Below are 26,593 nucleotides of genomic sequence, written 5' to 3'. Positions count from 1 at the left end.
ATCAACTGAGTATCCATATCAGGTATTATGTGGTGGCTGAAACAGAATCATAAATAAGATACAGTTCTGCCCTTAAAGAGTTCACAGTCTAGTGGGATATACTCAAGAACCTTAGTTTTCTTTCACGTGAGTATTTCCTAAGGCTGTCTTTGCCGTAGGAGATGAAGAAAGGACCACAAGGGTCAAGCATGTGTTTTAGTACCACAAGTACTATGATTTAAAATTAAAAGGCAACTCTAATATTGTTGGCAATTGTTGGGAAAGAAATGTGGCCAGTTTCTGAAATTACTGTATTTTGCTATTTTAAGAAAAATACTATGAAGCAGTTGGGTCACAGGGAAGTAAGCCCCTGCAGATGATATGGCAGTCTTAGGAGTGAGGGGACCAGAGATAAGCAGGCCCCCATTTCTGGTCAGAAGTGGATAAAACACCTTGGGGGGACTGAGCTCTGTTCATAGGCTGGACTGTGTAGTACACAACTTGCCTCTTTGAACAATCTTTTGAGACCTGAGTGTTCTTTGAATAAACAGCTCTCAAGCCTTTCTCTGCGAGAAGTCACTACTACTTGATCCCTTGTCAATTACATCCGTCCCCTTTTAGAGTATCCTGCCTTGACACATAGGCTAGGAGATTACAGAGAACATGTTCTTGGTAGCTCTTCTACGTCATCCCAATAACAAACACCTTATTCTAAAGCTTCCTGGGATTAAGAGTGTTTATTTTGATCATCCCATGTGAGCTGGCCATGCGTAGGGGTGGGACAAGCTATTCCCCTTTAATCTTTCACTTAACTCAGGGGTTTCAGAATGTCTACACTAATAATATCAGACAATCACTAACATAAGATGAAGAACAAAAGAGACTATGAATTTGTAGGAGAGCCTAAATGCCTATTCTTTATAAAGAAACAATGCATGCCAACATATTTTCACCTGTTACCGTCAGTTGGCATTTAGTAGCCATGACTTAAAATTCTATATTTAAAACCTCACAGGAATTATAATGGCATCTCTGCATATTTGAAATAATATTAAGTACACTGAGACCTTTGGTATCTTTAGAAAGTATGCAATGATATCATTATTAAAAATAATATCCAGAATATTTTCCTTTATTATATTAATATATAAATATACAGCACCATAATGTAAAACAATTATATACATTATTTAAAATCATGTATTTGGCTCATAATTGGCCTAGGTTTATTACAAATTCACTTGAATAGTTGCTACAAAGAATGATTCTGGCTTCTTTTCTGTGTGTAAAATATTCCAAAAACCAAAATAAATTAAATAGATATTAATCCAGAGCTAAGTGAAGATTATCCAGCAAAAAAGGAATACTAACATGTATCTTGTTTTAAAGTTTCAACTGGATAATAAATTATGTTTCAAAAATCTTTACATAAAAACCCTAATAGTACCACCCATAAATCATAAAATATAGCAACAGATAGTATATTTATTTAATTTTTATCTAATTACTTTTTAGACTCATAGTAAAAACCTATTGCTTATAGAAAATAAATCCAACAATTTATCCAAACATTGTTACATAAGAAGTTTTAAGAAACTGTAAATAATTCTTAATACTCTCATTTTGATTCTCCGACTTTTCAAGACTATGCTGTATTTCTTTCAAACATACTTCCTGATGTTGTGCTTTCTAAATAAAAAAAGAAATAAAGATAATTAATAATGACATTCATATCAAAGGATAGTCATAATATAAAATTTTTATACACAATAATTGAATACATGGTTTTTAATTTTTTTAAAGAAAGAATCCTAACATCTGATGTGTTGATTATTAATTTAGAGCTCACTTTTCTTTAAAATCTAGAATAAAGCACATACATGGTTGATCTCTACTGTGACAGAGTTTGTTGTAATACACCTTCACTTAGCCCCAAATTATTACATATTTAACATGATTAACTCAAATGAATTTTACTTAAAACTATTAATTTCTATTACATTTAACATGACATATTTTAATACTAGTTTTTGCCATTTTCTTTGCCTAAAAGAATGACTTTTGCTATCTTAAAAACTGATAGAATTCTAGTTTTGATAATATGAATATTTTATTTTTAGAATCTTTTAAAAAATAAAATGAACTCAATATCATAGGTATTCTTTGAGGAAAAAATTTTAAATGTAATGTATTTTTAAAATATTCAGCTGCATATAAATTCCCAAGAGATCTGTTCACTGAAAATACTTTAGATAGACAGGCTGCAAATATCATCTAGCTTCCAACTAAAATGTAGGCACCTTGAGAAGAAAAATCTTTTATATCCTTCCTATCAGGTGTTCAATGACACCCAATACCTTGTGAAACTGAGCGATGCCCCCAGGGGAAGTGTGGTGGGTGGTATGAAACAACTTGCTAGGCTGAGCTACACAAAGTCACAGAATGGATATAGTGAATCTTTGAGGAACATCGATTTTACTCAACAACTTGGGAGGGAAAAATATTAATACAAACACACATACTGTAAGGTAGAAAGCAAAATATACATGGATTTTAGTATAATATATAAGACTCCAAAGACATGTCAGGCTTCTTGGTCTGAGGTAAGCTGCTGAGGGTCACCCTTGGGTCTGTGCAAGCACTCCGCCCTCCCCCGGAGCACCTGGGCAGAAAATCTGTAGAGGCCTGCCACTGTGGGCAGGGCACCCTAGAAGACACCAGCATACAATTAACTATGAGACAGCCTCTCAGGGTGCTTACAGTTCAGATGGAGCTAAGCCTTGTATACAAAACAAATACTGAATTGCCAACTAAACTGCCCTCTGGAAGGGAAAGAACTCATAAACCCATTTTTCAGCAATGTCTAAATCTATGGTTAGAATTCTAGTTTCTTACTACTGTAAAAATGATCAGGTTTAGCAAAACATCAGATCTTAAATCTACCTATTTTAGCAGCTTTAATATTCCCAAGTACTGGGAATATTATAGCAAACACACCTCATCTTAATACTTATTTTATTTTTTCAGAAGTTTCAATTACACAAAGAATGTCACACATATTTTACAACAGAAAGTCTGACAGTGAGTTAAAAAAAAAAGTTTTGAAATAAAGGGAAGGCCTGTGCTAAATTAAAGATTTAAAGAAATGTTTTGTTCTGATTAAATTGCCATGGAACTTTTGATGGCAATAAAATTAAAATATTGCACGTCAAAACTCATTTAACTTTTGAACCTTTCAGGTTTTCAATGATTTAGATGCTTGGGAATGAAAAAATAGTTTTCATGGAGTTTGGCTCCTGGAAAAAATAAAGTATTATTTCCTGTGTCACTGTTAAGTAGATAGTTTTCAAGTAATTCAGTCCCAACTAGTGCCAGCTTTCACAGTTTGTTATGCCATCTGACTGTTTCATGAATAGTTAGGAAAAAACATTATAAGACTAATTAAACACAGCCAATTTGGTATTCTCATCTCATGGCTGAGTGGACCAAAGTATCCACTTCACATGCAGATATAAAATGTTTACTTAACACCAACTTGTAACTTTCTAAAATATAATATGCATTATTTAAGACATATCAAAATCTAACTCATAATAAGTGTTTATCTTAAAAACTGAAAAACTCATATTAGAAAGAAAATAAGTCAATGATATCTGTAACTTTCATTAAGCATTTGTCATGTAAAAGTAATATGCAGGGAAAGGGCCTGATGAGACTTCGGGGGAAATGTAATAGATGCTACCAAGGATGCAGGATAATAATTCTTTGCCCAAATGCTGACTTTTTTTTTTTTTTTTTTTGCGGTACGTGGGTCCCTCACCGTTGTGGCCTCTCCCGTTGCGGAGCACAGGCTCCGGACGCGCAGGCTCAGCAGCCATGGCTGACGGGCCCAGCTGCTCAGCGGCATGTGGGATCTACCCGGACCGGGGCATGAACCCGTGTCCCCTGCATTGGCAGGCAGACTCTCAACCACTTCGCCACCAGGGAAGCCCCCATTTTTATTTTTTATGATTTATATTATTTGTTATTTTTAATACTATCAGTAAAGCAATAGCCTTGATTCCCCTCACTTTGTATTTTAATTGTTTATAACTAAACTCCAAGGTAAGAATGCTAAATGCTAACTTATTTTTAATGAAAATACATTAAGCCATACTAATACTTACACTGTTCATTTTGCAAATAAGTTGATTTTGTTCTTCATTTTTCTTTCTAAGCTCAGTTTCCAGATCTAATATTTTAATTTGTAAAGCCCTTTCTCTAGATGACATTTTCTCTATTTCTTCAGAAACCTGTAATTTTAATTAAAAGAAAAAACTAAATGTGCTTTCTTTAAAATATGATTTAAAGCCTTGACATCGTTATACTGTATCACTTCTTTCCAAACAGGTATTATTTGGATATTAGACAATTTAATTAGAAAGTGTTTAAAGATGTTCTATCTTGAGAAGCGCATAGTGTAAGCATGTATTCTCCTCTTTGCTGTGTAAGTACCTGAAAAATTAGCTTGAAGTGGAAGAGGTATACGTATTTGCACTGCTCTGTGACGTTGGTAGGTTTTCCCCAATACTATATTTCTATGACCAATTGCCATGTTTTACAGTATTTATATTTACCATGGTGTCTGGAGTGGTGGTGGGACATATAAAGTCCACAACCAACGCTGATTATAGACTTGGATGGACAGAACTGGGGGCAGGGTAGGTGATATTTACACCACACACACACACACACACACACACACACACACACACACACGAGATTGGTTTTTCATTCATTCACTTCCAAAATGTTCTGAATTTGAGTTTTCATATTTCTCCGATGGCTTATTTTAGCAGAAAGTCTAGCTTAGCTACATTCATCCAAGGATTCAGATACTTGGGAGCCTATCTGCAGGAATGCTGGGTTGGATCCATAAGAATGACAGTGGACGCAGGGACTAGTTCAGGAGCAAGGAGCTAGTAGAAAGGACTGTCCTCTAATCTCACTCCCATGGACTAAGTTCTAAGTTATTATAAAGTTATTTACCAAGATTTCTTGTGCACAAATTCCAAGGGTGATTGTGAGGATAGCAGGATTTGAAGCTGTGGGAGAACGGGCCCTCAGGACAAGTATCTGTGTCCTTTACAATGTCCAGCAGTGTAGACAATGGTGACAGTGCAGTGATGGCACTCCTCATGTGGTAGGAACTAAAGACAACCCCATATTCCATTGTAGCAGGAAAGAAAGGAGAGGGCAGACACATCTCTGGGAACTGAACTCTTGTGAGAAGGAATCTGAGAGCACCTAGCATTTCCAAAGTCCATTTAGTCTGAACCCAGGATAAAGTCACTTCTTATTTTCCTCCCAAAGGTTGGAACTGAGAAATCTGGATTACACGTCTATCATTGGCAGTACACTTTACTACTTAGCTTTCATTCAATGATGTGTCTTTCAAAGTCAATTTAAATTGCTTTCCTGGAGTTAAAAAAAAAATCAAAATATATCTATATGACACTTACGATTTAAGAGCCACATTTCAAGGATATCAGATGTTATCTCACCCTTGTGGAACTGCCTTTAACAGGCTTGGGAAAGACCATAGGTGGAAGAGAGTCTAGACAGATAGATTCAAAATTTGGTGCTGGACATGTTAAGTTTGAGATGCCTATGTTAAGTGGAGATGTCAAATAAGTAGCAGAATATATGAATTTAGATGTCAGGATAGAGAAAAGTCTGGGGCGGAGATATACTTCTGAGAGTCATCAGGGTATAGACAATCTCCTTTTGGCATCATTCAGTCCTATGAGGAAATTCATCATCCCCATTTTATCAATTAAAAAACTAAAGTTTAGAAAGTAGCTTGCCCTGGGTCAGGTATAATGTGTCAGAGCCAGAATTCAAATCTACTTCTTGTGGATTCCAAAGCCCACCTCGTGTCTTTCAAGATTACATTTTCAAATCACTTGATAAATTTACCTCTTCTTTGAGATCTTCCTGAATCATTTTCTCCTCCTCTCCAGATTGAACTAACCACACTCCCTTGGTGTACCTTGTATCTTCCCTGCATTGTAGCACCTACTTGCTGGATGACATTTGTTTGTTCACATGTTATCTCCCTACTGGACTGTGAGTGTCCTGAGAGCTGAGGCCAGGTCTTATTCATCTTTGCATCATAAGCACTAGCAGAATGCTTGACAGACAGTGAGATATGTATTAAATGCTATCCAGATGGATTTAACTGGAAATTAATTCTTGTCTGTATTTATTTATACAACAACATTTGCCAAAAGAAAAGGGAGTTGAGCTTTATAGCTCACTGAATCCTGATCAAAACCAAAAGGTTCAATAATTTGCATATTTGCTGTGGTTTCATTAAAAAAAAAAAGAGGGGGGACTTCTTTAAAGTGTTTTCCATCTCTGCCCTTTACCCTGCCACATCATCATTTATTTAGTGAAGTAACTCTGGACCAGTAATCTATCTGTTTAGCTCCAAAAGGGAAAAGCAGGTAAAAAACAAAAATGTAATTGCTCCCTTCACCCTGTCATCAGGATAAAAACAATAACTGTAGGTTTGGCAAGATGAGATATTGTCTGTTTCAAAAGATGACTCTTTGGTAAACTAATTAAAAAGTTTCTGAATAAAGGCCATCTGTACCTTTTGTCTTCCTTCTTCTACAGCAGCTTCCAGCTGTCTGGCCAATGCTCTATATTCTGCAGATTTCTCTTTAAACTCAAGATTGGTATGCTTAAGACATCCTTCTTGGTTTGCCAGCTTCTTTTCAAGCTCTTTATTTTCTGCATCCATCTGTTCTAATTTTCTTTTTACAGAAGACATATATTTTAAAATTATACTGTGTAGAAAAAAAGGTAACACCAATTTTAAGTCAATTTAATACTTACTGTTTAAGGTTTTCACATTTCAACTGAATAAGATAATTTTCCTCTTCCAGAGAAAGCTTTGTCAGAAGATCATGATTTTCATCAACCTAAAGGAGAAAAAGTTTTCTTGGTTATTTTCTTTATAATCAACTTCCAAAGAAATCTATATAGTTTATCATTAGAACAATTATAAAAAAGAAGAAGGTATAAATATTATTATTACTCCTATACAGAGAGACACCAAGAAATATTACATTGTTAAAATACAAGTTCTTAAATTCCTGGTTAATTAAAAAAAAACTACGTTGCCTCACGGAAAATCTACGAAAAAGTTTACTGAAAGATGGCAATTAAAACATTCTGAGTAATGTTTTATTGAAAAAGAACATTTATTAAGTAAATGTGAAGATTTTAAACAGTAATCTCCTATTGTTGGATACTTAGGGTTACTCTTACAGTTTTCTGTTTCACTTACAGATAGTGATTGATAATTGAATATCTGTGAAGTTGTAACTCTGAGTAAAAACCGTATTTGTGAGAAGCAAAATAAAATAGATAAGCAAATCAACCAAAGACACACCTGCCCATGCCAAGACAGAATATTCTTCCCATTGCTTCAAAAGCTATATTTAAATAGTTTAAGATGTTTTGAAAAATAAAAATAGAATTTTTCTCATAATTTCAATTAGTAATTTAGGTTATCTATGTGATCTGACATTTTCCTAGAAAGATCTCTTTTCAGGAACTTAAACTCAGCAAAGTTTTGTTTGCCTGTTTTTAAAATGAGGATGCATTTCAATATTAAATCCAGATTACATTTGAAAGATAGGGAATCCTTCCTAAAATTATTCTGCAGATAAAGAAAAAGACTTGCCACCACCTTTGAACAAGCTTCTTTGAAAAATAATTAAAAAAATATTTATTGTTTACTATGTGCTAGGCACTGAGTTAAGAGATGGCTGTATGGCACCCACGATCTCTCTTCTGATGGAGTAAAAAAAGTATATGTTGAAAAAAATAATTGAGAATAATACAAATAAACTTGGTACATAATTCTAATTGAAATAAATTCTAGTTTTTGTAAGGTAAATTACAATAATTTACCTTATCCTAACATCAAAAAATATACATGTAAACATAGCTTTGTTCCTTCACTCATGCTATTACTATGTCCTCAAATGTCTAAATACAGATTTGTATGAATAAACTAAATCAGCAAATTTAATTACCAATATTTTAAAAAATACCTTGAAAATAATATAGTATGTGCATGAAACTGACCTTTTATCAACTTATTTAGATGAGAGTAAAATAATCACCCCCTGACATGAGTGCCCTCAACTGGTGAAATTATTCCAAAGCATTTAACACATCTAGCAAAAATCAAAATGATGGCTGGACACCTGGCCCTGAAGCTCCCTAATGGCGTGTGCTTGGTCTGCACATTTCCCCTTGTGGTGCTGCAGGCTCTCCTGACACTCGTGAAGCCTCTGTTCTGCTGCCGTCAAGGAATCGCGGTCGTGCTCTAACTCCTTCAGATGAGACTCCATCTGGCCTCTCACCTGAGTTGTAGCATTAGGGAAATAAGTGCAAGATCACACATTCAGCATTAACGTTTCTACTATCTTAAATACTAGATATGCTTGCAATATAGTAAATGTTTTAGGTATAATAGTTTTTTAAAAAAGATTTAACCAAATAAATAAGAATAAACTTTAAGTTAGCCTCTGCTAAATAAGAATGTATGACTCAAAAGTGGGCTGGACTTCAATTAGTTTCCAAAAAGTTTGCTGAATAAACGACTATGGTAATATTAGCTTGCAGGGAGATTGTTTAAATTACTTAGGAAAGTAAACTTTTTTGAATTCTGTCATTTATATTCAAGTATAGATATTACTAAGAAAGCTGGTATGGTAGTTTTCTGCTGTCCAGCCATCAGGCTAAAGTAACTTTAGACTCTCTGTCATTCGATCTGGTAACTCAGATATTTCAATTAGAGCAGCCTTGCCGTGCTCAGCTTAGTCCAAATCAGTAGGTTTACTGTATATAAATTCAAAATAGCTAATATCATCAGTACTCAGTAGATTATAATTTGATCATTAATGTTATATGTTACTAAGAACAAATCTAACTGTATCTATATTAATCTCTTTGGCTGCTGCAATTCTTCACTGTGGCACTTTTGTGGAGATGTGACAAGAAGCAGCCCTAAAAAAATGCTTGTACTGCTAGTTAAGAAAAAATAACAAGACATAGGGCATTTAGGATGTTCATAGGGAGGGAAAACAAGAGCTAGACTCTTTCCCTGAGACCGGAAACACACAGAGCTGCTGTGCAACATCTGGCATTCTTGATCACAAAAGATAAAAGTAGAACAAAGCCTACCTCTGGGTCCCCAAACATCTAAGAGCCCATGAGAAAACCAGGAGACTTAAAACAGTAGGAAAGAAAAAGGATGCATTTCATTAGAAAAACAAATAATAATGGCTTGTCTGGTTTAATACCAGTAAGAAAACATTGTGACCTCACAGTATTTGAAAATCACAGGCTCCTGCCCCATTGGCCTTTTGAATAGGCTTTTTAAATAGACATTTATTTAGAGTGCTGCCTACAAAAGAGGAGATATTTGCATTGGTATGTCTCATGAGAAAAACTGATCAAGAGGTATGAAATGATTTCTTCTCTGCTCTGCTAAAAATAGGTGAAAAGTATTGATAATTCTAAGTAGTAAGTTGCACATTTGATAGGCTACCTTTATCTCTTTTAACCAGCAGAATGTCTGCTCTGGCTGACCTCTTTCTTCTTCACATTGGTGCCTCACTCAGACTTCTCAATTCCAAGATGTGGGGACGACCCAGAGACAGTCACTTTATTACACTCAGTTGGAACTGACCAGTAACATCCCATGATGTCCCCAGCCGGGAGTCAGGGGAGTCAGCGTCCTACAACTTTTGCTGCTTCCTTACCAAAACAACGTGAAAAGACCCAAAAAGGGATGCAGTTTCATTTAAAAACTTAAAAATATTCACAAAAACATCATAACTTGCCAACACTGAACTTCCCCTCATTCTTTGGCAATAGGGTGAAAAAAAAGTAAATGATGTTGGGTTTTTTAATGTTATTTTTCTTCCATAAAAGCATTTAGCAGAGAATATTTACTTTGCTTTTGTACACAAAAGATTTACTACCAGAATAAAAAGGTAAGATTAAAAATGAAAGGTATTCAACTTTGCATGAAGCTCAGGGACAAATAACCATTTTTTCTGCTACTTAAGTCTGCTCTTGTATCAGAAAAATTATACATTTATGTTATTTCCCAAATATTTTGGAAAAAGTAAAAAAAAATATTCACACAAACAAACATTTCAAGCCTGGACGAAACGTCATGTCCTTAGAAAACAAACTGCCACAGAAATCGAGAACAGATAATTTCTAGGTCTAAACTAAAGAAAATGACCAAAATTAAAGAATTTATATAAAGTACAAAACATACATAAAACATTATTTTATTGTTTAAAATGTCAAACTTACCTTCTTTAATTTTTTATTTTTGTTTTTTGTTATTAGGTTATTCTCTTGTAGCAAACTTTCACATCTGCTTTCCACCATTTCAGCTGCTTCCTGCAACTTCTGTATCTGAAAATAAAATATATTATTAAAGTAAGATGCATTATTTTATTATTAGGACCCCTGTATGAAATAAAAAGCTAAAAAATTGAATTTAAATTTTAAAATTTCAATTTTAAACCCATTATCATTTTCCTATTAATACTCTCAGTATGTTTATCTAATGTTATTCCTTCTTTAAATACAGGAATCACTCAGTGCTCTACTCTAATCCACAATCCTTTTATGATTTACCTGTCTTTTCCCATCAATACTTCTAGAATCTTCACCTGAGCTCTGAATATTAGAGAGAGATCCTCATTTGCAGGCCCACGTCACTTTAAAGAATCAGTCTCTGGTCCAAACTAGCTCCCAAACCAATTATTTCACACTCCGAATCAAAATCTGCTCAAAAAATATCTGAGCACTTTATACAAGGCCCAGAGTCAAGAATATGGTAACTCATCTACAGTATTCTTGATGGGGGATTAAACCAGAACAACCAGCTGGAAGACCCAGATGACATTCCCAGTAACGCACTGCACAGTCCATCACAGCCTCCATTCTTACCTCCAGCTGGGATGACGGCAATATTCTAACTGGATGTCTCAACTCCAATTTTCTATCTAAACCATTGGGATGGAGCGCTTCCTACTTACCTACATTATGCCCCTCCTTAAGTTTTAACCTTTAGTTCATTATTCTTCAATTCAAACACTCTCTTCCAAGAAAATCAAGCTCTTTATTGACAGTTTGTTACCCACTCAAGGACCTACATAAGTCCCATCCTTCAAATGAAGTTTTTCTTAAACTTTCTAATACTTAAGCTTTTCTATAAATTACCAATTAACACACTCTCTATTCCATACATATTGTCATCTGTTCTCTTCCAGGTCTTTCATGTGAGTAAATCTGAATTATACTTTATTTATTTGGAAAGAGGAAATATTGTGCTTTAATGACCCTTGAAGGGAGTCATTATTCTAAATCAATACCATTAAAAATACAAGACGACAAACATAACCAAAATTAACTAATAGGATTATTATAGGTTCACATTACACCTATGTAATTAATTTTAGATCTACTTTTAGGAATAACCAATATAAACACAGGATATTTAAATCAGGAATCAGCAGAATCATCATTTTATAAAAGTATTTGGGACCTTAAGAAATATTTGGGATATATCATATTTTATCACAAATAATAACTCCACCTTTCTTCAGTTCTGCTTTTTTACATCATAAACAAATGCAGTGTTTTAAATTATCTACCAAATTTAACAAACATTAAAATAAATGCAATGATCACCTGAGCTTTATAAACTTCAATAAGAGCTTTCTGTTGTTTTTCTACTTCTTGCAATTCTAAGAGCTCATTTTCAACAGAGGCAATCTCGTCCTTCAAAGCAGCTAGTGTAGTCTATTAAGGAATATATAAATAGATTTTATAAATCATTAGAATTCATTTGTACTCCAGTGCTATAGCATTAAAAAACATAACTCATTTATCAACGAAGCTAATAAAATAATTATTTCTGATTGCATATAATTACCATCTAAAATTAGGAATTTCAGGAAGTTAGTAATATTTATGAGCAACCTTAATAAGACTTATTCAAGACCTTTTTTTTTTTTTTTTTGCAGTACGTGGGCCTCTCACTGTTGTGGCCTCTCCCATTGCGGAGCATAGGCTCCAGACGCGCAGGCTCAGCGGCCATGGCTCACGGGCCCAGCCGCTCCACGGCATGTGGGATCTTCCCGGACCGGGGCACGAACCCGTGTCCCCTGCATCGGCAGGCAGACTCTCAACCACTGCGCCACCAGGGAAGCCCCAAGACCTATTTTTAGACTTTAAAAATTTACTGATGAAAAAGACTTGGAAAATAGAAAGACCATGTTCCTGGAAGGGAGGACTCAATACTCTTGACATATCAGTTTTTTCCAAATCAATAAAACTTTACTGTAATTACAACCAAAAGTATAACAGTTGAGGGGAAGAGGAATATGACAAAATTAATTTAAAATTCATATGGAAAAATAAAGAGACTAATAAAAATTTTAAAAGGTACTAGAGAATCTCAGTACTTATTAGATATTAAAATGTATAAAGAACTAAAATTATTAAGACACTAACATAATAATATAGAGGTCTATGGAATAGAAAAAGAAAAATACACTAAGATTATATTTAGTGTATGACAAAGGTTGGATTTTTGAATAAATGGGGAAAATATGGATCACTATATAATGGTAATAAGACAACCATTTATTAGGAAAAAAGCAGATTTGACTATTTGCCTTCAGCAAACATGATTTTTATATTAAACAATTATATATTTATTTTAATGTATTAAATATTTAAAAGTTAAGCTTAAAGTTTTTCACAGAAGATTCAGGTAAAATTTGATTTGATTTTAGGATAGCAAAAACCTAACTAAGCATAAAATCAAAAGATGATATCATGAACTGTAAGAGTCTGAGATTTTATCCTCCAAGTTTACCAGTTAGCCTAGCACAGTTTCATGCATGCTAGCAGAAGACACAAGACTCCTGGGTCAGAGTCTTAATTTCTTTATTACTCAAAGCAATAGCAGTAGCCAGATATTAGCATCTGTGTTCGTTTCCAAAGCCCCACTTCCCGCAGAGCAACACCAAGAGGGCCAGATGATACCTGTACATGCAGTGGGTTGTATACAGAAGCAACTCTGAGTTTAGGGAACCCAAATCTCTCATAACACGTAGTAAGCATGCCTTTTGGTAGAAGGAAACATTGTTATCTTCCAAGGATGTCCACTATACAAACATCCTTGAAAAGACAGTCTGTATCTGGATCACAGGCAATCAGATGTGCAGAAATGTGAGACTCCCAGCAGAAGCCGAAAAGGAAAAAAAGATATACACACACACACACATACAAACACACACATGCATATATATACATGCATATGTACATGTACATATATCTCCAAAATTTCATAGCCCCTCAAGAAACTAAAGAGCCTAACAAAATGTGAAAAAAGTAAAAGATTATGACAAAAGATTAATACAGAGAGAGGTCTTATATAATAATTAGGAAAAAAGACATGCAAAAGATAATGAGTAGGTAATTCCAAAAGGCAGAAATGTAAATGATCAACAAATACATGAAAAATTATACTTACTAGTTATTAAAAAATGCTCTAGGCAATGGATAGTCTTCTAGTAGTGAACATAAGAAGCAAAAATCCCTTCCATTGTGAGCTTAATGTACTCCATGTATAGATAGACACAAATAAGGGGTATATAGACAAAAAACAAGAAGTAAAATATATCATACACAAAAGTAAGACAGTAAGGACAAGTTGGGAATGGGCCAGGGAGGCCTCCTGAGAAAGGGACTTGGGAGTAAACACCAAAAGGAAGTATGGCTCTTTGAGGGAAGAGGATTCCTGTAGAGAAAGGCAATGGTGGGAGAAAGCCTGGCCAGTTAGGGGAAAAAGCAAGAAGGCCAATGTGGCAGAAAGCAAGAAAACAAAGGGAAGCGTGGAAGGATATGAGGTCAGAGAGGTAATGGAAAGCCAGATAGTGTAATGCCTTGTAGATATTTACTCTATTAATCAAGGTATCACTGAAGGGTTTTGAGCAGAGCAGTGACATGGTCTGACTTACATTTTTATAGGAACTACTTTACTGCTACACTGAATGCTGACTGCAGGGGCAGGGGCAAGGGCAGAAGCAAAGAGAAGAGGTAGGCAGTCACTATAACAATGAGACATGATGGTGGCTTGAACCAGGATGACAGTGATGCTGGTGAGAAGTGGTCAAATTCTGGATATATTTGAAGTAGATCTGCTGACAAACTGGAAGCAGGTGTGAGAGAAAGGAGTCAAGTAACAGAAAGGATGACTGCCATTAACTGAGACAAGGAAAACTGTAGGATGAACCGTATTGGGGAATATAGGAACTCTATTTTGGACATGATAACTTTGAGACACCTATGAAATATCCAGGTGGAGATTTCAAGTAAGCAGTAGAATACATGTCTGGAATTCAGAGGCAAGGTCTAGGCTAGAGATATAAATTTGAGAGCCCCCAGGATATAGATGGTATTTAAATCCCCAAAACTAGATAAGATCACTTATCAAATTTGGAGAGATTTGTTTTAAAATTGCCTAGTACTGGAAAAAGTATAGGGACCCATTTACGATGGGTGACCTGGAAATATATAAAACTAACATTAAGAATGGGTCTTCCTTTTGACCATATGATTCCACTTGCAGAAATTTATCCTAAGAAAATATATATGCAAAAAGACTAAACGTATCCACATTTTTATTTATATTATAATAGCAAAAAAAAAAACCAACCCAAAACTGGAAGTAGTTCACAATCCCCAAATTATATATATATGCTAAAAGAGTAACTTTACTTATTTTTCAGTTGTGAGATTATAGGTGATTTTTAAAATTTTCCTTTTGTGCTTTTCTGTTTTTCAAACTTTCTATAATGAACAAATAGAACTTTGTAACCTTCCAAATAACTTTTGTTGTTTTTAATAGAGGAGGTCACTGGGGTCCTAGAAACAGTATCAGCTAGTATCTTCTTCATTTGAAACTAAAATCTAAAATTATTCTAAAATAATTGAAAGTAACAAAATACAACATCTAGACAATTTTACATTGTGCATAACATATGCCAAATATACCTAGATGTTTTTCCTTAAACAAAATTCAGAGAGTTAAAAATACATGTTTTTGAATTATTTATAGAATATAATATATAAGCTTTAACTCAGTGATTTTTATATGTAATTTAAAATTAATTCCATTACCATGTAATTAAAAACCAGACTTAAAATTAATGAAATATCCTTCTAATCCCCTCTCTGAAGGATATCAAGGAAATTAAGAAAATAAACATAATAAATAAAATTGCTTCCTCTTCTAGAATAAAATGTTTAAAGAATTAATTCAATAAATATTGAGTAAGAGCTAACTATATGTCACACCTCCCCTGATTATCCTGTGCATACAAAGATGGGAGTTTATGAGGAAAGATTCATCCTAATTGAGAAGACTTTGGGAGGAAGCAGCATTTAAACTGAACTTTAAAGGAAAGGCAGGATTTATATACTGAGAGAAAACGCATTCCAAACTGTAAGAACAGTAAAACTACAGGAATAGAGGAAAACATAAACAAGTTGCAGGAAATAAGAAGTATTCGTATTTGGCTAGAGTTCAGGATAACTAGAAGGCTACATTCTCTAGTCTCCCCTGTAACTAGGTGGGGTCATATACCTAAATAAGGAGAAGAGTCGACTGGTATGGAACTTTCAGGAAGTCTCTCTAAAGAGGAGAAGATGGGGAAAAAGGGGGAGATAATTCTTCTTTTGTTTCCCTCCATCCTGTTATTTGAATCTTGGCTATAATGGATGGAGCCCCATCAGCCATTTGAATGGCAGAGTAGAGAGCTAAAAAGTAGCTAGGTTCTCCGATGCCATACTGGTTTTGAACTGCCAATTCTGGCCTTCTTTTCCATTAAACAGATTCTTTTCTGTCTTCTGTTTACTGTCCTCCAAAAACAGTATTAAGGAACTGAAAATGATGCCATCATCTTTAGTCAAGTCTCATCAGGTTACATGTATCTATGACTAGGAACTCAAACACCCTTTTCCTCAGAATGTATAAAAGCTTCTTCCCCATCTTTACTCTGGGTACACATAAAAACCAATCATCCCTTGGATTTGACTAAGTTGGAAAATTCTTTCCGGTTATGAAGCAGCCAAGAACATACTTTCTGGTTTCAAACGGACCACGCCTGAGGCTATATCCTATTGTAACCGTGACACCTAGAAATAATCTTATGCATTAAAGTTAATGTAATTTTGGATGATTCACCTAACTGCTAAATTGGAGAGTAAATAAACTTTTTTAGGTTGAGACAAAGAGACAGTATTCAACTTCATAAATCTTAGTACTGCTGAAAACAACCTTTACATGTATTTGTATATACAACTATAAACATCTAAATATCTCTATATAAGTATGTGTGCCTATATGTGTACATACAGATATATAGATATAGTTTTAGAAGTTACTTATTATAATGATATTCTAAAACTCTTGAGAAACATAAAGGAAAAAAATGATACAAGAGCACTACTCTAAACCTGCTGTTATTTCAAGTTACTTCTACTAAGTAGACTAAGTTGTCATTATACTATACATATATACATAAACACATACACATAGTACCTTTAATTTTGTATTCTCAAGATTCAGAGTTTCATTTTCATATTCAATTGAGTGAAGTTTTCTAAGAATTTCTTCGCATGAATTTTTTCCACGGTCTTCCATTTTCTTCAGGTCTTCCAAAAGATGAATAATTTGCCTTTATAAAAGTCATAGAAATTTTCATTCAAACAGTGTGTTTCTGAAATTATTTTTGTAGGGTAGTTTCAAAAGTTACTAGAACTCATACAGCAAAGGAAATAGGAAGCCGTAATCTATATATAAGGTTACTACTACTGAGTAACTGAATAGAAATAATTACCCATTGATGACGCCAATGAAAAATTACACAACATTCTCTTCGCTAGTCAGTAGAACATCTAAACTATGATCCACAGGTAGGTCTGTCTTTCTATCATTCATACATGTGCACACACATACACACAATTTCAGGGAAAAGGTTAAATAAAAGGATCAAGTGAGGCAATAAATAATCTTTAGAAGCAAATCATATACACTAGTTTTCAATGATAAAACTGAAGAAAATATACAGAAAGTAAAACATTCAAAAACAAATATATAGTTATTTATTGTTAGCTTAATAATAAATTACAAAGTATAGAATATATGTATTTTTACTTCCCTGGTGGCACAGTGGTTAAGACTCCATGCTCCCAATGCAGGGGGCCCGGGGTCGATCCCTGGTCAGGGAACTAGATCCCACGTGCATGCTGCAACTAAAAGGCCCACCCACCACAACTAAGACCCGGTGCAACCAAAAAAATAAAATAAAATAATTTAAAAACTTGCTGTCGTTGCTGATGTTGCTGTTAAAAACATTTTAAAAAATCTGCTTATATATAAAAAATATATTATACTACATATATAAATATATATAAATATATGTAAATACATATATTTATAAAATATGTGCATTTTTATTTTTCTTTGTTATGCATGTAAGACACTTTAAGGAACAATAATTTGTGAACACCAATGCAGTTTTAATGGGTAATCATATTTATTGTATTTTTAAAGTAGACTAAGAAAAGTTTATTAATTATAAATGGCAAAAATAGCCAATCATATAGAAAACAGCTTTACCACATGTAATCCATAAGAACCAAAATACAAATTACTCAAGTTGGAAAGAACAGAAAACACTTCTTATGAAACAGTAAAAAGGCTCTAAATTTTTTTTCTTACTTTTTCATTGTTTCGATCTGAACTTCCAATTCAGTTTTTTCTATTGCAATTTTCTCATAATGACTTTTCCAGACGTTGGAAGCTGAAACTATTTCAGACAACTTGGCCTCCTAAAACATACATAAAGTACTCATCTTGTAATTTCATAACACTGGTTTTGTCCAGGGTCCTAAAAATAAATACATTATAAACAAGGAAACACTCATCCTATAAAGTATGGAACTTTTGTTACAGAAAATTTCAGTGTACAAATCTGAACACAGGAAAACTTTAAAGTAAATTTTAATAATGACTTGATAATACTATTACTTTATATGCACATAGTGGCAGTTCCAACTTAACATATTAAGGATGTTGATGGAACTATTTTCAAAAAATGTTTCATAATTACTGAAGATAATTCCCTTTATATTTACTGAACTCTTATTTGTCTTTCTCTGTTGGACTTATTTCATGTAGCATAATACCCTCCAAGTCTATCCATGTTGTTGCAAATGGCAAAACTTCATTTTTTTTTATGGCTGAGTAATAGTCACCCGTGTGTGTGTGTGTGTGTGTGTGTGTGTGTGTGTGTGTGTGTGTGTGTATACACACACACACACCACATCTTCTCTATCCATTCATCTGTTGATGGACACTTAGGTTGCTTCCATATCTTGGTAATTATAAATAATGCTGCTATGAACATTAGGGTGCATATATCTTTCTGAATTAGTGTTTTCAGTTTTTTTCAGATAAATACCCAGGAATGAAATTGCTGGTTCATATGGTAGTTCTATGCCAAGCTGTTTTGTAGAGTCACCCCACTGGCTTTCAAACACTAGTACTGTCAGCAAGAAAGTAAGAGTGGTAGTGGTTGGTTACCCACTTTGAATGTGAGCTACCAGAGGTAGAAATTTTTGTCTGTTTTGTTCATTACTAGGGTCTTGAACAGTGCCTGGCATAAAGCAGATTCTCAGTAAATAACTGTCAAATGAATCTACTCTTTACAAATCCACCTAGAGATCTGTAGCCATTGTACCCCTTCTCTACAGTCTACAGAGAAACAAATTCACTAGAATGACAACAGTGCCAATAATTATTAATCAGAACTCAGAAGTAGTGATATGAACAGTTAACATTTATTGGGTGTTTCCTTCTTTCCTTCCATCATTTATGCACTCACTGAACAAGTATTTATTCAGCATTTATTATGTGCAAGACATTTTTTGTTTATATTTTTAAAGTAATATTTTTAATATATTAAAAAAGACTAGTTTTCTGTTTTTATATTGTATGTAAATGAATATTAATATGCATTATAAAGTGTAAGTTGGACAATTATATTAGAATATAAATTAAGATATTTAGAAATTTTACCTATAAAATAAGGGCTAAGAAGAAAATTTAAGACCTTGATGCAATTAATTGTTGTGGGACTACTTCTAAAGGAGTAGTCAAGGAAGGCCCCTCTGAAGAGATGTCAAGTAAAAAGATACCAGAATGATTTTTAAAAGAATCAGCTATTATTGAGCCTGAGAAGAACATTACAGCCACAGGCAACAGCACAAAACAATGAAACAAACACACTCCATGCATTAGAGGAATAGAAAGGAGGCCAATATGGCAAAAATGTAGTCTGGCCAGGCACTGTGCTTTGACATATATTTTCTCCTTTATTCCTCCTTACAATCGTATGAGACAGGCAGTATTATTATCCCCTATTTTATCAATAAGGAAACTGAAGCTTAGAGAGGTTAAGAAGCTTACCCAAAGTCACAAGGTTAACAAATGGAGAAGTCTTCCTATACTATGATCTGGGGCGTGGGTGACATGGTGCTAGTTAAACAGGAAAATCCCAAGAATGTTAATGACTCAATTAGTTTTTACCACTCAAGAATATTTTCAGGCATTCAACTAGGCCTACAGCCTTATAGATTTTGCACTTAATGCTCAATTCTTTCATCTAATTAAATTCTTCTGAATGTAGTTTAAATATTAAGAGTTTTAAAATGTTAACAGTTGAACTTATAAAATATTAGGTTGTTTTGTTTATACAAGCATTTATGCAAGTCTGTTTTCATTTCTAAAAGCCTCTGATAATTCTACAAGCCACAGCGTAAGTTCTTAAGAGGTAGGATACCAGTGAGACATTAAAAAGAGTAAATATTTTATTAACTGGTAATTGAATAAATATAATTCATCAAAAACAACAAAACGCTAAGTCCATTTTTCAACTTTGTTAATACACCCAAAGATAACTTTCACATGGTGGGTTTACGTCAGCAAATGGTTTTAAATGCATTACGGAGTTTAAGTGAAGTGAATTACTGAATAAAGTCATACGGTCTAATAACATAAATCAGCATTTCCCAATCTGGTATTCCTCAGAACCAGTTCCAAGAGTTGCTTTGTGGGTAGAACAAGAGTTCTGTGGTTAAATAAGTGGTGGAAAACTCTGAATTCAATACCCTCCTTGGCACTGCTTTATGTTTTCTGAAGGCCTTCTCAGAGCCTTTAATATTATGTTAATGTGCTTTAATTCAATGTTAATATGCTATTAGCACTGAAGTGGTGTTACCCTTAGTTGACCACAGATGCTTTGGGACTTAACATATCCTTTAAATAAAGCCCCAAGGAAATGCTGATATAATTCAATACGCAAATCTGTCATTTTACGTAATCTTTCAAAATGAAGGCTAAAGCAAAAATGTATGAGTAAAGTTTTTCTAACAAAATTATTGTATTAAGCATTATGAGGTTAACTACATAAACTAAGTACATAAAACAATTCTTTAAGGAAGAATGTATATAACTTACCTGCTCTCTAATTTGGGAAGTAAGGTTTTCCACGTCTCCAGTAAAATGTTTAATCCTTTGTTTGTAAATTTTAGATGCCTTTTTTAGAGCTATAGCTTTTTGCCTACTTGATTCTTTCATCGTTACAGCCTCTTGCGTACTCTTTTTCAATTGCAAGTTCCATTCTGATATTTTGGTTTCTAAGCTCTAAAAAAAATTAGCAGTAATTAAATTATTTTAGAATGCCAATGTTTACATAAACATTGTGAAAATATGTAAAATCTTCCACACAGAATTTATCAAAAGGATTAATCATAAGATTAATAAAAAGCAAAACAGTGAAGAAAGGTGATTTCACCAATGTTTATTTGTAACCAGTTATAGAATGCAAATTTAAAATGTATAAACCTATATAAAACTAATATTACTCTTACTAAAGATACTAATATTGGTGATTACAGTAAAAACACTAATTTCCTTAAAACTTTTTTGATTAACTAGAATTTTTAAAAATTTCCTATCTAGATTATACATAGTACTAGTTACTGCAAATCGAAAAAACATAATTTAGCTGGAGACAATTCAAACAACAGGTACAAAAAGCTCAAAGGAATCAGTAGCTCCCCAAATATATTAGGACTCTTTAGTTAAAATAATAAATGCTTAAAGGATATATGATCAAAATCTATAGATCATGAAGAGTTTAGATGAGATAAACATAAACTTATTTACCAAATTTTAATTTACTAGAATTAAGGAGCATGCTTTGACATTTGAAAGAGTTACATCAAGGACAATAAAAGTACTACTTTGCCTAATAAGTAGTAAGTTTGTGGAAGTTATTATTCTAAAACTACACAGGGTTCAATAAGAGTTGGGATAAAAAAGTTAGGATTAAAAAAAGGGTAAAAAGATGTTTGAGGGCATGTTTCTATCCATTGAATTTGATAGTGTTAATTGACATAACTGTTTCCTTACGTATTTCTTGAGGCTATAACCAGACACAGAACATTAGGTTGGGTGAAAGATGATTTAGTGTGATAACTCTCATGTTTTCACTTCAAATTATCTTAAGACTTTCTATTTAAAAGTATTTGAGTACTAACTATCTAAGAATTTAAAGACTTAAGATTTTAATGCCTTAACATTTTTTGAAAGTTGTGTAATTCTGAAAAGAATGTAAAATTATTACAGAATTTAAGTTTTAGTCTTCCATTCCTTGGACATTTTAATAAAAAAAAATTAAAGGACAGTAAAAGATGGAGCTTTTCTACTTTTTGATCAACAAAAAGTATGCTTAATTTCCACTAAAATTGAGATTAAGAAGTACATGCAAATCAAAACTACAATGAAATATCATCTCACACCAGTCAGAATGGCCATCATCAAAAAATCTACAAACAATAGGGCTTCCCTGGTGGCGCAGTGGTTGAGAGTCCGCCTGCCGATGCAGGGGACACGGGTTCGTGCCCCAGTCCGGGAAGATCCCACATGCTGCTGAGCGGCTGGGCCCGTGAGCCATGGCCGCTGAGCCTGCGCGTCCGGAGCCTGTGCTCCGCAATGGGAGAGGCCACAACAGTGAGAGGCCCGCGTACCGCAAAAAAAAAAAAAAAAAAAAAAAAAAATATACAAACAACAAATCTGGAGAGGGTGTGGAGAAACGGGAACCCTCTTGCACTGTTGGTGGGAATGTAAATTGATACAGCCACTATGGAGAACAGTATGAAGGTTCCGTAAAAAACTAAAAATAGAACTACCATATGACCCAGCAATCCCACTACTGGGCATATGCCCTGCGAACACCATAATTCGAAAAGATACATGTACCCCAGTGTTCACTGCAGCAGTATTTACAATACCCAGGACATGGAAGCAACCTAAGTGTCCATCGACAGATGAATGGATAAAGAAGATGTGGTGCATATATACAATGGAATATTACTCAACCATAAATAGAAACAAAATTGAGTTATTTGTAGTGAGGTGGATGGACCTAGAGTCTGTCCTACAGAGTGAAGTAAGTCAGAAAGAGAAAAACAAATACCATATGCTAACACATATACATGGAATCTAAAAAAAAAGGTTCTGAAGAACCTAGGGGCAGGACAGGAATAAAGATGCAGATGTAGAGAATGGACTTGAGGACACGGGGAGGGAGAAGGGTAAGCTGGGACGAAGTGAGAGAGTGGCATAGGCATATATACACTACCAAATGTAAAATAGCTAGTGGGAAGCAGCTGCATAGCACAGGGAGATCAGCTCAGTGCTTTGTGACCACCTAGAGGGGTGGGATAGGGAGGGTGGGAGGGAGACGCAAAAGGGAGGAGATATGGGGATACATGTATATGTATAGCTGATTCACTTTGTTATAAAGCAGAAACTAACACAGCATTGTAAAGCAATTATACTCCAATAAAGATGTTAAAAAATTAAATTAAATTTTAAAAAAAGAAGTACATCTTAAACAAGATCTAAAGACTTGATCTCTTTGAAAAGTAACTTGGTAGACTAAGAGAAGAAGCAAAACATTCCTAAATTGTCTTTAAAAATCTATCTAAACTAAAAAATCCCACGAAACGTTTTAATACGTAGTTGGGGAAAACATTTTAAATAAGTATGAAAAGTCTACTTAAGAGAAGCGAAGAACCCTCTCCACCAACCCAAGAAATACAGCTGTCATTCCTCTAAAAAACCACAGGGTGTCATCATCACATCATGAATAACAGCTACGCTGTCAGTTAAAAAACCTTTATCACTAAAGGTGAAATAAATTTTTTTGAACAAGGTTCCAGTAAAGACTTTCCCACTAGATTTATCAAATCCCATGCCTGAACACTATTAGGAAGTGTGCTGAAACTATCAAATTATTTTTATAGTTTCAAAATAACCCCTTCACAGTCATTTGCCAAATGAATGGACGTATATTTAGAGTCAACTATTTGCCTTTTCCTATTTCCTAAGAATTATATTTGCAGCATATTATAAAGATAATTATTCTCTGTCTCTTCTAAAATGTGAAAATATTCTAACTCTAATTACTATAGTTTAAAGATCTAGGAAGAAAAATGAGTTAAAAGTACCTTTGGGGTAGTTCTCAGAGAATTATAATGTAATTAAAAATTTTAAAAGACCCAATACAATTTTTGAGTCATCAACAATACTAAAAAAATGAAATTTATATTGCTAAACTGAGTTCGTTCATTGTGTTTGTAGTCTTAAAGAAAAAAAAAAACTTGTTAAACCTAAATAAATTCCAAAACTGTGTGTTAGAAGGAATGTAAAAAAATCCATGACCTAACGCAACTTCTTCTAATCATTTCTAAACAGTAGCATTTTGTAAGGGGATGTGAACTCAAAGTATTAGACGGGTGAATATCATGGCAAAACTTAGGATTTTAGCCTTATATTCACTCTCCTAATTATCTAAAAAGGAACTGTTAAACTTAACTTTAAAAAGTTATTTAATATTTTATTTTTAAACTGAAGAAAGTATTTTCAAGAACTTCCCCAACTTCTATTTGAGGACAAAATTAAAAATTGTGTAAGTAAGATAAACTGAAGTATATGATCTGAGATGTTAAATTACATGTATTCTCTTGTATTTACCATGACAGAGCAAGGCAATTTCAACTCTAGTTCATCTGCAGTGCCCTAGGACACCGATGCAAAAAACACAGGGAATCTCTGAGGGAAAGTGCTTAAAAGCACCTGTAGGCAGACAAAAGACAAAATTTATATCCCACATAAGCCTGCTTAATGTCCCTTTGATGGGCAAAAGCTTTTTGCCATTGAAGAAAAAATAAACAACCCCCCCATATGCAGTCTTGAAACATGTGCCTGGACTGCAGAAATCTGCCAGGAGGATAATTTAATCAGGAGGATAAAAGCAAACAGAAATTTATTAATACAGAAGTCCTCACGCTCAGTGAGGTTTGTCTTTACACACTTCTTCCAAAAGCGAGAACACTGCTTTTCCGTTGACAAAAATAACGACAGTAGATCCAGTTAGCTTGTGTCATACCACAGCAACCTCAACCTCTCATCTCAACCTCAAACTCTCATCTCATCTCATCTTGTGAGACTTCCACAAGAATATTTAAACTGCTCAGTTTAAACCAGAAAATTCCTCTTAATTATCCTGCTAAACTGTGTAACAAGGAGGTTACTCAATTATCTAAACACCAAGGCAAGGTTAACTGATCTTAACGTTATTACCATTAGTATACTGTCTGCTTACTAAATATGGGTGAGAGTATGTATGTATATGTATAGATGCATAAAAGACTAAATACTATATACCAAATATTAATGGTTTCAGTATTTTAATTTTCTCTTTTATATTTAACAAATTTCCAAATTAATTTTCCAAGTTTATATAAATTAACTGATAATAGGAGAGATTTTTAAAGTAATTAGAACTTTATAAATCCTTCCCAGATTGGTACTAAAAAGTCACAGCATTTTTCTTTTTTTTATATTGGTATTTGGAGCCAAATCTTTAGACAGACCAGAAATCTTAAGATTTACCTCAAATATGTACTTCCCATGGCAACACTTAAAATTGGATTCTTTCAAAACCACTCAATTCCAGAATTAAGCAAAGACTTTATTGTTGTCCATTAGTTTTATCAATTAAACTATAAATATGGGTGAATATTTACAACCTTTATGTGTTCTTTTAATTTATCATTCTCTGCTTCCTTTTTATGAATTTGGAACTGTAGTCGTTCATGTACTACTTTTACTGATTGTGACAAACGGCTTGCTTTCAAAGCATTTGCCTATAAGAGAAAACAAAACAAAGCAAAAATGTGTTATTTGATGTATTTCTTCACAATATTAAACTTTACCGTACTAAGACATGATCTAAAAAGTTGCTAAAGAGCAAAGTACAACACTTCCCCAATTACAAATGGATTTTATATAAAACCAGGGGGATGTTTTCTCCTCCCCTTTTTTATTTAATAACTCCTAATTATCTCTTTTTAAAAGTTCCTGTCTATCCTTCTAAGTAAAATTATGGGTATGTCTAAAATGCTCCTACAAACACAGAAATTCCTTAATTTATACTAAAATTGAAATATATATTTATACATAGGTCCCTGACTTAGGCCAAGTACCCTGATTGAAATACCACAAAAATCTAAAAAGAAAAAAAAACTCTAAAAAATTAAGATATTATATTTGATACATAAACTTGTAAAAATGTCCAAATAATCTAAAAATATTTCTATATGTATTTATGAGGATATGGGGGCCAGGATGGAAAGAAGAGAAAGAGGGAGTCAATATTAAGAAAATTTGACGAATTAGCTCAAAATTTGCTTACCTTTTCATTCTGAAACAAACAAGAAAGTTCTTGGATATAGGTCTCCTTTTCAAGTACCTTCGTCTTAAGATTCTTCAGCAAATATAATGTAAAAGTTAGAAATATCACAACTTGGATAATGTTGGCTAATTTTATAAAACCAACCAGCATACAAACAAAAAATTTCAGAAAAATAGACACCAAGTCTAAAAAGACTTACAGTGTTTTCACTTTCATTATCAGCTAGCTTATCTAACAAGCTGGATAAACTGTCCCCTCTCTGTGGAAAAAAGAAGTTGTAAATCAGTGTTCACAAACTATATTTCTCTACATAAAAAAGTAGAAAATGGAATAAGCATCACTTAAGAAATTAATATGGACAACTACTATGCATAGTTCAGTTTTTTTAAAAGTTAACCATAAGAAAGATTTTTACTTAAGTGTTCCAAATCAATTTTTAATCCATAATTTATGAAATCAATTAATTTACTAAATTAATTTCTAAATAATGCCTCATAAAGTACAAGCCAATGAAATAAAAATCTTGTATACAAAGAAGGCTCACAATGCTGATTGTAAACAGGTAAAAATTATAAACAGCCTAAAGTCTAGCAAAAAGAAATGTTTTAAAGAATTACAGC

General features: G+C 33.6%; 1 protein-coding gene across 6 annotated transcripts in view; it reads right to left on the bottom strand.

Annotated features, from left to right (window-relative positions):
• Positions 1 to 1,095: 1,095 nt before the first annotated feature.
• ODF2L (outer dense fiber of sperm tails 2 like) overlaps positions 1,096 to 26,593 on the bottom strand; it is a 37,264-nt gene continuing 11,766 nt past the window's right edge. For 4 of the 6 annotated variants that reach the window (XM_073787776.1, XM_019920089.3, XM_019920090.3 and 1 more), the window contains exons 5-17: positions 26,173 to 26,232; positions 25,974 to 26,045; positions 25,309 to 25,425; positions 20,666 to 20,851; positions 17,867 to 17,976; positions 16,685 to 16,820; positions 11,761 to 11,871; positions 10,372 to 10,476; positions 8,244 to 8,402; positions 6,862 to 6,947; positions 6,617 to 6,779; positions 4,146 to 4,271; positions 1,096 to 1,668 (exon numbers count right to left, since the gene is read on the bottom strand). In XM_073787776.1, coding sequence (XP_073643877.1) covers positions 1,540 to 1,668; positions 4,146 to 4,271; positions 6,617 to 6,779; positions 6,862 to 6,947; positions 8,244 to 8,402; positions 10,372 to 10,476; positions 11,761 to 11,871; positions 16,685 to 16,820; positions 17,867 to 17,976; positions 20,666 to 20,851; positions 25,309 to 25,425; positions 25,974 to 26,045; positions 26,173 to 26,232 — 1,560 coding nt within the window. In that variant the 3' untranslated portion in view covers positions 1,096 to 1,539. The remainder of the gene's footprint in view (positions 1,669 to 4,145; positions 4,272 to 6,616; positions 6,780 to 6,861; positions 6,948 to 8,243; positions 8,403 to 10,371; positions 10,477 to 11,760; positions 11,872 to 16,684; positions 16,821 to 17,866; positions 17,977 to 20,665; positions 20,852 to 25,308; positions 25,426 to 25,973; positions 26,046 to 26,172; positions 26,233 to 26,593) is intronic. The other 2 variants (XM_033863903.2, XM_033863907.2) reach the window with 2 other exon arrangements.

The sequence above is a fragment of the Tursiops truncatus genome, chromosome 1, assembly GCF_011762595.2.
Source record: "Tursiops truncatus isolate mTurTru1 chromosome 1, mTurTru1.mat.Y, whole genome shotgun sequence".
Taxonomy (NCBI): Eukaryota; Metazoa; Chordata; class Mammalia; order Artiodactyla; family Delphinidae; genus Tursiops; species Tursiops truncatus.
This window is presented reverse-complemented; position numbering and strand designations above follow the sequence as displayed.